The sequence below is a fragment of the Ctenopharyngodon idella genome, chromosome 6, assembly GCF_019924925.1.
Source record: "Ctenopharyngodon idella isolate HZGC_01 chromosome 6, HZGC01, whole genome shotgun sequence".
Taxonomy (NCBI): domain Eukaryota; kingdom Metazoa; phylum Chordata; class Actinopteri; order Cypriniformes; family Xenocyprididae; genus Ctenopharyngodon; species Ctenopharyngodon idella.
In genome coordinates, this window is record NC_067225.1 from 31,445,600 (window position 1) to 31,456,941 (window position 11,342).

At 35.8% G+C, this 11,342-nt stretch overlaps 1 protein-coding gene across 2 annotated transcripts in view; it reads right to left on the bottom strand.

The window, feature by feature from the left end:
* Window positions 1-10,006, bottom strand: part of cacna2d2a (calcium channel, voltage-dependent, alpha 2/delta subunit 2a) — a 211,778-nt gene extending 201,772 nt beyond the window's left edge. Inside the window, exon 1 of one of the 2 annotated variants that reach the window (XM_051897062.1) lies at window positions 9,492-10,006. In XM_051897062.1, coding sequence (XP_051753022.1) covers window positions 9,492-9,607 — 116 coding nt within the window. In that variant the 5' untranslated portion in view covers window positions 9,608-10,006. The remainder of the gene's footprint in view (window positions 1-9,491) is intronic. The other variant, XM_051897063.1, reaches the window with a different exon arrangement.
* Window positions 10,007-11,342: the final 1,336 nt, after the last annotated feature.

Sequence of the window (11,342 nt, forward strand, 5' to 3'; positions counted from 1 at the left end):
ACATGGATCCATCCTGATGGTTCAGGCTGCTGCTGGTGTAATGGGTATTTTCTTGGCACACTTTGGGCCCTTTAGTACCAATTGAGCATCGTTTAAATGCCACAGCCTACCTGAGTATTGTTACTGACCTTGTCCTTCCCTGTGAACCATCTTCTGATGGCTCTTTCCAGCAGGATAACACGCATGTCACAAACCTCAAATAATCTCCAACTGGTTCATCTCAAACTCCACAGTCACCAGATCTCAATCCACTAGAGCAGCTTTGGGATGTGGTGGAACGGGAGATTCGCTTCATGGATGTACAGCCGACAAATCTGCTGCAACTGTGTGATGATATCAGGTCAGTATGGACCAAAATCTCTGAGGAATGTTTCCAGCACCTTGTTGAATCTGTGCCACAAAGAATTAAGGAAGTTCTGAAATCAAAATTGGTCCAATCTGGTACTAGCAAAGTGTACCTAATAAAGTGGCTGGTGAGTGTAGAAAAGGTCAGCACACCCTCTTCATTGTCACACAGTTTGGGTCCATATCAGTTAATACTTCCTTGATTATTCCAGTACAGCATGGCACTAGAAACATCAAGGTCATGGGTTTGATTCCCAGGTAATGCATGTACTGATAAAATACTTTGAAAGCAATAGATAAAATGTGGGAAAGAGTGCCAATTCACTGTAAAAAGTATGTACTTATAGTTAGGGATGTGCTCAAATCCATAACTATGAGCTATAATAGTGATAGTGAGGAAACAGCAGTTACCTCTACTCAATTCAATTTGCAGGCTACTTTGGTTTAGTGTCACGTTACAAAATATCCATTAGAGGTTGATTCAGTTAAGTTAAATGTCATTTGGCAGCTGAGATTCAATTCACTCAAGCTCCTTTTAAAAGGAAGTCGATTCACTCTGCCGCCATCTGAACACCACCAGATCACTCTTTTGGGCAAAAACAAATCTGCAAAATGGTTTGCAAAGATTTCACCTTAAAATCATGTCAAATCACAAATAAAATCTAATAATGGCATCATCATCTTTAGCTTTTCAACCTGAAGTTGTATTACTGAATGATAGTTCAACCTTGAATTTTACAGTTAAAGGATTAGTTCACTTCAGAATTTCCTGATAATTTACTCACCCCCATGTCATCCAAGATGTTTATGTCTTTCTTTCTTCAGTCGAAAAGAAATGAAGGTTTTTAAGGAAAACATTCCAGGATTTTTCTCCATATAGTGGACTTCACTGGGGTTCAACGGGTTGAAGGTCCAAAGTTCAGTTTCAGAGCAGCTTCAAAGAGCTCTACATGATCCCAGACGAGGAATAAGGGTCTTATCTAGAGAAACGATCGGCCATTTTCTGAAATAAAATAAAAATGATATACTTTTTAACCACAAATGCTCGTCTTGCACTGCTCTGCGATGCCCCACGCATTACGTAATCACGTTGGAAAGGTCACGCATGACGTAGGCGGAAGTACCGTGGTATGGTGAAAAACTCATTCTCATTCACTCACATCATCTCATTTTCTCCTCCAACTTCAAAATCATCCAACATCGTTGTTTTACCTTTTTTTGTAAAGGGCGTTTGACTTAGTCTTTGTATGTTCGCTTTGTAGACACTGGATCAGTACTTCCACCTACGTCACAAGTGACATTTCCAACATGATTACGTAATGTGTGCCGCATCGCAGAGCAGTGCAAGACGAGCATTTGTGGTTAAAAAGTATATCATTTTTAATTTTTTTAGGAAATGACCGATAGTTTCTCTAGATAAGACCCTTATTCCTCGTCTGGGATCGTGTAAAGCTCTTTGAAGCTGCACTGAAACTGACATTTGGACCTTCAACCCGTTAAACCCCAGTGAAGTCCACTATATGGAGAAAAATCCTGGAATGTTTTCCTCAAAAACCTTCATTTCTTTTCGACTGAAGAAAGACAGACATGAACATCTTGGATGACATGGGGGTGAGTAAATTATCAGGAAATTTTAATTCTGAAGTGAACTAATCCTTTAAGTGTGAGTGGTGAAGTTTTTTGTTTGTGTTTGTGTCTGTGGTGCATGTATATGGTTTTGAATTTGTGAAATGAATAAAAAGTTCCTTAAAAAAAAAAAAAGCTTTTCCCATATGCATTTGACGAGTGACCCATCTCTGACTCACTGTACTGCTTCCTCTCACGTTTCATGCTTTTCAAACATAATTAACGGATCTAAGCCAAACCCTATTATTATAAGTACTATGACCTCAAAAACCCCTAATGCAAATACAAGCGGCTGAGCCACTGCAGAGGGAGTTTCCTGTAATCTATCGATCTGATACTGACAGATACACAGGAAGTGAAGAAAGAAACGAGACTGAGCGTGTTTAGATTACACAGCTCGTAATGAAAGATCTAGACGGAGATGATAATAAATGGTTTGCGGGGACGAAGATGCTGCTGAAGGAAACGTGTCAACCAAGAAAAGGTCACAAAGGGAAAAATAACGGTTTTCAGAGTGAGGGATGTTTCTCAGGGAGAACTGATGCTAACCGCTAATGACAACACCTCCAGCATGTGCGGGAATCCAGAATGCTTGCTCTTTTATACTCACACAGGCCATAAAATGTGCCAGGTCATACTTTGTCTCCATCATGCAAACGCCTTTATTTAGTGCCTGGCCGGGATGTACCAGTAGATTTTTTACTTGCTTTGTCAACATATTATATTTCTGTATTACTAATGTTATATTTTTATTAACATATCTTTATATATGACAGAAAAATATATGTAAAAAAGGTATAAAATTATATTCTAACAAAATATGTATGTAATGTTTACACACACACTCGTTTTCCATGTCTTATGAGGACTTTCCATAGATATAATAGTTTTTATACTGTAGAAACTGTATATTCTATCACCTAACCCTAACCCTACCCCTAAACAAAACACTCACAGAAAACATTCTGCATTTTCAAAAAAAACATCATTTATAAGCTGTTTTGTCCTTCTGGGAACATTTACATATATATACACTGACATTCAAAAGTTTGCGATCGGTAAGATTTTTACTGTTTTTAAAAGAAGTCTCTTCTGCTCACCAAGGCTGCATTTATTTGATTAAAAATACAAAAAAAAAAAACAACAACAAAAAAACAGTAATATTGTTAAATATTATTACAATTTAAAATAACTGTTTTCTATTTGAATATATTTTAAAATGTAATTTAGTCCTGTGATCAAAGCTGAATTTTCAGAATCATTACTCCAATCTTCAGTGTCACATGATCCTTCAGAAATCATTCTAATATGCTGATTTGCTGCTCAATAAACATTTATTATTATTATCAATGTACAATTTTGTTTTCAGGATTCTTTGATGAATAGAAAGTTCAAAAGAACAGCATTTATTTGAAATAGAATCTTTTGTAACATTATAAATGTTTTTATTGTCACTTTTGATCAATTTAATGCATCCTTACTGAATAAAAGTATTCATTTTTTCAATTTCATAAAAATAAATAAATAAACTTTTGAACGCTAGTGTATAATGTTACAAAAGTTATATATACATATACATATACATATATACATATATGTACACAAGCCATCAGTGTCATCTATGTTAGCTGGTAATAAAGTTACTTCAATAAATAATCAATCAATAATTGCAAAATGTAGTGACAACACAGCACTGGCCCTACAGAGTATTTGTTAATTTTGTCAACTAGCTGAAAAGTCTCTCACACTGGCTCACCTCCCATCTCTATTACTTTTTACAACTTCTCTTTCCAAATCTCCTGGACCTTACTAACCAGCCTGAATAGCCCTGGTTAAATACTACAAAACCGGTAGTAAAGGATCTAGAGAGGTGCTCACTCAGAGCCAGGTTTCAGATTCACTGCACATGTAACAGATTAGGAACAGCAAAGATTTTAGAAAACTCACATGTTAGATTGGTTGTAATCCTCCCATTACCTCCAACAGATGTCATAGATTATTATATTGTGTCCAGAATCAAATATAACATAATATCTATATCCAAAATGAAACTGTCTGTGAGTCATATACTGATCCTGGTACAGTAGTAAACAAACCCAGCCTATACACAAGCTCTGCAAACAATGATCTACAATCATTTCATAATGGAAAACAAAAGTACTTTTTGTTTTGGGGTGACATTTCCTCCTTACAGTCCTGAAAAAGTTTGTTTGTGTATTTGTTTTTGTATGTTTGCTTTTTTTTTTTATTGGAAAAAATAAATGAAATTCCCTCTCTTCACCGTAATGCCACATCAACTAGTGACCTTTCAGCACCATGGACAGCGCACTACAAACACATAAATAAAACTTCAACTGAAACAAAGTATTTTAAATATTATATAAAAAAAAATCTTTTAATCTAATTTTTGCTACACCAAATTCTATTTTTAATACCATGTGGTGCTTAATAATTGCATCAATAATCAACTTAATACTAATGAGGCGTAATTACTGACAATCTTATAAATTAAATAAACAGATAATTAATATATTCCATTCGGGACTGTGACTTAAAATATGACTCGATAAAATAATACTATTAATAAAAGAAATATATGGAAATTCTGAATTTAAGAACTGAATCCTAATTGCAATGCATGAGTTGGAATTTGAATCGAATTGGCCACACCCCCACAGAAAGTTGATCTGGAATGACAGGAAGTGGAATCCACTGAATGGAATACAAAGAAATTTACATTTTGTGACAAAAAAAAAAAACATTAATTTTGACAAATTGTGGCTATTTATTTCCTGGATCCTGTTAGCTACCTTAAAATTGAACTTAAAAATACAAAAAGCATTCTCGTTTTTGAAAATTTACATTTAAAAGGTGCACAATCGTGTCTTTTTCAAACACTGAGCTCAAAATAAAAGGAAAAAATGGATGAAAGAAAACAGGAGACTCGGTTTGTGTCACTAAGAAGAGGTTACTTTCCTCTCCAAATTAATAATTTAAATGCTGAGTCATTTAGCCATTAACCAGCATGCCGTGTGACTGGAGGTAATCGTTTCCAAAAGAGCGCATGTCCCTCACTCGAATTGCGTCATCATGATGCAAATCTGTAATACAAAACACTCTTAAATGTTATCAGTAAGGAGAATTTTGTGTTGACCTGTGCATGACCTACACAACAGGTACATGTTTATCTCAGTAGCAGCTGTTTGTAAATCAAAACCAGGATTTTTAATGACAATTAGGCTCTGTTTCAAAACCTGCCTTATAAGGAAGCATACTAACTTAAAAGGAACCTCCTATGTGACAGATTTGGAACGCTTTACATATAGGCAGCAACTTTTTCAGTTCTTTTTCATAATGAATGAACTACAGTTACAATCAATAGTTGCTTTGCCCACCATCTTCGTACCTTTCAAAATAGGCTCCATGTTGGAAGCATGCATATGATGCCTTAAAATGCTGGCAGCGCACTAGGCTTTGGAAGAAAGCTTTAAAAACAACATGGCAGCCACCTTCTTCCATACCACTCAGAACCGTGACTGAAAGATTTGAAACGAGGACACACCATTCCACCTATTTACGTATATCAGACTGAAGCTTTGATAAACGTAAGCATGCTTGATCATCATTGCTTTGACTTAGTTTTGGTTATTGATTGAATTTCCTGCTGTTGTTAAATCCTTCTCTATAGTGGTCATGCTTGCTTACTGACTGGCTTTGGTAAAGAGGGGAAGGCCTCGAGGCTCAAAGCGCTGTGTAAAATAAGCGTTACAAATCTCTGTGACTACAGGCCACAACACCGCAAGCAGAAAAACGCACAAACAGAGAGAGCGAACGATAGTCTATATCACCATATTATGAAGCAGATTATCAGTTATTAACCATACAAGAGTTGAAAACCTGCCTAATGTACTATTTAGCCATAATACTATCCAGACATGCACTATTTGTTCTCTGGCAGCGTCTCTTTGCTTCTGACAGGTTGATAGACGTTGCTTATCAAGGTTGACAGATTACATATGCTGCGCTCTTTGGAAAGTGAAACAATCCTCTTATAAATGCACGATACTGTTCTCTTGCAAGGCAGAAATAATTTAAAGACCTGTGGGTTAATTACTATCGTGCTAAGCATGAATTAATACATACTTATATTTATATTAAAATTCTGGAGGGATATGTTTATAAAATCTAAAACTGTATACCTAACAAAGTTGAATCATTATCATTGCCTCACATTATTATTATTATTATTATTAATGATAACTAAAAAACATGAACGTTGTTAGTTTCACTCAAACCATCCTTGTTCACATTACATAAAACTCATGTAACTACATGAACTTAATTTAACTGAGTTGTTTCTACTAAAAATGAGTATTCTCAGCTTTACTTAAGTGTTCGTTCAGTCAACTCAACATTGCTGAGTGAAAGGCACGAATTAATGTTGACATAACTAACTGGGCAGTGGATCAATAGTTCCCAGCATGCTTTGCAAGGGACTGCATTGGGAGAGTAAATTTAGGGATTAAAGTGTTATTTTATGTGTTTTTCAGTAAAGGGAAATATGTTGTTAGTTTATGCTAGTGTTTATTGTTCACTTATGTTGGACATTTAGAGGAGTTTCTGTAATGTTTTTGAATTTTGTGGTTACTATTATGCAGAAGAGTGGCGCCTGGAATTCCTGCTCTCAATTAAATTGAGTTTGTTCAATAGTTTGTTTGTTTTTTAGCGCATTTTGTAGAGCAAATAGTTAACTTAATAAGGTAAATTAAGTCAATAAATGTGTACACCTTATGTAATAAACTTTTATAAATTTAACATAATATTATTATGTAAACTGCACATATAAATATTATGTAACAGTGACAAATTCAAATGATTTGTATTTACTCAAAGAAATTTTGTCAGCTTTACTTGAATTTCTTTTGTTCATACAACTAAATTATTATTTGTACAAATTACTCAATATAGTTGCGTGGAACCACTTGACACTTTTTTGTGTCCTCCTGTGGTGGAAATCAAGTTTTTAATGTTGTTTATATGTCTATGTGGTGTTTTTAATAAGCTTTAAGACAAACCATGTGCAAATTCATCAGTCAACACCATTGCTGAGTATTTTCTCTTTAAAACTGCAGTTTATTAATAAAGACAGTCTCAAACCCGCGGTTTGAACTCGCTGGTGTCACAAACTACCTTGTAACCAATCACGTCAACGTGCCGGCAGCCTTTAGCATATCATTAACTGACCGTGCAAGGGAGTCTCAAAACAAGCTTATCCCAGTATATTTTTCTGTTGATATGAAAAATCGGTAGATTTAGCAATATGGCGGGTACATGATGTATATTACGATGTTATTATGAACTATATGTCTTTCTCCACTGACGCTCTGAGTTGTTCAAAGCGTTTCTAAGGATAATGATTGTTAGAAGGCAGCTGTCTGACTCGTGAATGTGAACATGGTTTGTGTAACATTAGCAACACATTATTAGCTGTTTGATAACGTAGTCAAGCAAAACGCTAATCATATTAATAACCGTTATGTGGCCGACGTTGTAAAAGCGATACCATTGTGCAGTGTTTACCTCAGTAAGTTGACTGAGTGGATCTAATCTGAGCTCGTGCGAGTGAGTGGAGGCGGGGCTAATTATCATATTCATAGATCTGTGTATATTAAATGAGCCAAGGGTGTTACATTGAAGTTATTTTAAGGCATTAAGAATTTTTTTTCCAAAAAAAAAAAAACATTTAAACATGTAATTTTGGTGATCAAAGATGAGTTTTAAGGGATAAAATTATTGACTACATGGGGACTTTAAGTAAATCCAACATTTTTTTGAGTGAAAAATAATTGTATTTGACACAGTGATGCCTCAAAAAGTAAGACATGATAATAAAATATATTTAAAAATATGTGATAATAAAAGATATTAATAAAATATCAAATAAAATAATAATTACAAGTTGATAAGACTATTTGTTTTACTATCCTGGAATGAAATTATACAGTTTATACACATTTGCAGTTTATGGCAACCCTATCTGAACAGACTTGTGACCCATTTTTGATTGCAACCCACTAGTTGAGTTGAAAGAACCACTGTATATATATAAAATATACAGTTTAAAAAAGAAATGTAATATTCTTTTTAGTTGCAAATGTCAACAATAAGACCACACACAACTTAATTTTACATTACGTAAAACCTTACATAAACAGCATCAAAATTCTATGATTTCATTCAGCATGTGAGACGAGATAATCCACTGGGGACTGGCATGTGTGGGCACACAGCGGACAAATCCAGCCTCTGCCCCATACGAGCGCACAACTGGCACGGACCCAACACCCTCACTTCAGAAAGCAGCTGGTGCACGGTACACTCCAGTGCAAAAATTAGATGCTTTACATCCCTCCAGGTCAAATACAGAACTGGAGTACATCTTTATATACCGCAACAACCAAAACTTTATAAATAGGAGTATGCATACTTGCATATCAGGCAAAATGCATTAGGAATCTACTGCAGTTTTTGGAGAAAATAAAGAGGGTAAAACTGATCACAAAATTCACAAAGAGGATCTCTTTCAAAATATCAATTGTTGCAAACGGTAATGATGAATTAAATGAAGAGAAAACCACATAGCTCTATTCTCTTGCTGTATGTCAACAGTTGTCTAACTTGTGTCTAATTTTAAGAAACACCTCAGACAAAGTTGATGCTTAAAAGAAAACTGAGCTATGACTGAGCAACATCTGAGCAGTCAAAATCTCCTCTAGGCTGTTATGGGTAGTTTATACGCAATAATCAATATCATACAGACATATACAACTCATCATACTCTCAGTACTCCACAGCTTCTTTCAAAAATGCAAAAAATCATAACTAAACAAAAAATAACTTGCGTTTTTAAAGAAACATGCTATTATCTACAAGACTCTCACACATTTTGACCAGGAAAATTATTTTATAGACATTTCACTCACTCACATTTTGGAGATGAGCGCAACTAGAATCCTAAAATCCTAAAATGACTTTTCTAGGACTGGAAAACTGCATTATTTTTTTAATTCCCTGATATTTTCAGATTATTCATGACCGTGGGAATCCTATATCTAATAGCAGACAGTCCAATAACAACAAAAAAAAAAGCGTTTGCGCGATACGCTTCTGTCAAAAAGTAGCAGCATTCAACGTGCGGAACACTCTCCCGTCGTTACCGTATCCGTGATCGGTAACATGACAGCAAAAACAGCAAGCAACTACAAATGCATCTACGCTGAACGACTAACTATCGCCGTTCTCCTGTCACGCCTCTTTTAATCAATAATTGAACGCCTAACCTCCTTGGTAATGGTAAACAATCGTGTAGAATTACTTAGGACTACAAATATGAACGGTGATTAAAAATAAAAAACAAATTGACGCGTTAACGGAGATATCTTGTGTGTCTCACGAAACTGGGACGCTGTGAAACGCGCGCGGAAGACGCGTTCCGCGCTCGTGCTTCTTGAGGTACTTACGTGTAGTGCTGAGGAAAGAGGAGCGTCGCCGTTCCCGGCGAGGAGACGCTGAAGAGCAGCACAGTTTGGACGGAGAGGACGCAGAACAGACTGGAGGACTGAGCAAACATCGCCATTTTCCATTAAAAATTCAAGAAACTGGGTAGATATGAACGGAACCGGTAGTCAAGCGAACGGGGACTGACGCCGAGATGTCGACGAGGATGTAGAAGGCTCGTTAAGATCCAAAGCCGCTGTTAAATCTCAATCGGTAACGAGGCTGAGGGAATGATTGGCCCGAGACAAGGCAGTTCGGAGACGCGCAGATGCTTTGACGCTGCTGCCGCCACTGGCGCTGCTGCTGTTGCCGCTGCTCAGCCTTATTTGCTTGCTCTCTCTCTCTCTCTCTCTCTCTCTCTCAAAAGAGCGGGGGAAGCGCGCTATCACTACGCGACAGACGGGGGCGCGCGTCTTGAGAAGACCCTCTTGTCCAGTGGTTATCCAAACTATACTCATTAAATAATACCGAGACTGTATGTGAAATGTAATATGTTGAAAATGGAACATGGTATTTTTAAGTACTAGGCTATGTAACATATTTTAGTACCATATAGTATTATCACCACCTGATAACATCACTGTACCATGGTAGACCACCGCCAGTGAATTTTTGGGTGTAAGATTTACTTTCAAACAATTTTCACTCAGAAATGTATTGCTAGAAAATTTCGAAAATAATTACAAAGAAATTCAAATAACATTACATTTTTAATGTAAATTTTTGAAGTAGAAAAACTGAAATAGGCCTAATATTTTCTTGACATAGTTTATCTTTGTTTTTTGTTTTTTTACAGTGTACAAAAAGTACTGTGGTGTCAGTAGGTACAGTAATGGCATTAAATATACCGTGGTATTTTTAAGAATACCATGGTAAATGTTCAAAAAAATCATGGTAATACAATAGTACTTTTTTGTAAATAAGATTCTGGGCATTTATACACATTTAACCACTTAGCAATAACAAAAAGGTTATTACCCTGTTTTTTGGGCATGATACCATAACAATACCATATATTTTTTGGATGCACACCATGATAATATATAGCCTATATTATATTTTTTATTATTTATTTTTCTATATCATTTAAAGTGGAACAAAGGATTTGCATTTTCCAAAAAAAAAAAAAAAACTAGTTAAAAAACTAGAAATAGGCACACATAATGTCAATAAATCTTTAGCAGGCCCCAGAAATCAAATTATAATACTCTGAGATATTCTATTGTTCTGAAAATCATGTGCTAATAATAAACAAAAGTAATATAATAGTAAACAAAGCATTTCACAAAAATGAGTTTATTAGGTTTTAAAGTAAAAAAAAAAATGACTTCAAACATCCATTAAAAATCACCAAAACACCAGCTGATTAAAAGACATTGAGCAAAGAAAAATGAAGTCAGTGAAGAGAAAAGATCCTGTAGCATTCAGTACCGTGTTATGTAATCCAGTGGCATTCATATTCATTCAATCAGTGCATAGATGGACCAACAGGTGAACAACACACACACACGCTTTCTTTGTGCTCTGTGCTCAATGCGCAGAAAGTCGGAATTCATTCGATCTTGTGGGAATTCCCTAATTCATGAGTTCATCATTCTCTTGTTGTCTGTACTAGTTAGAGCGTGAAACACAGTTGTCCTTCAGGGCCGCTGCGTCACGAGGATGTTATCGCACAAACCGATCAGAAAGGGACAAACGACACACTGCCTCTTCCTCAAACACGCCGTCTCAGGTGCCCTTGACTCAGTATTGATCAGAGCAGACAAAACACAGCGTCAGTCTCTCTCTCGCTCACACACACAAGATCGTCACTC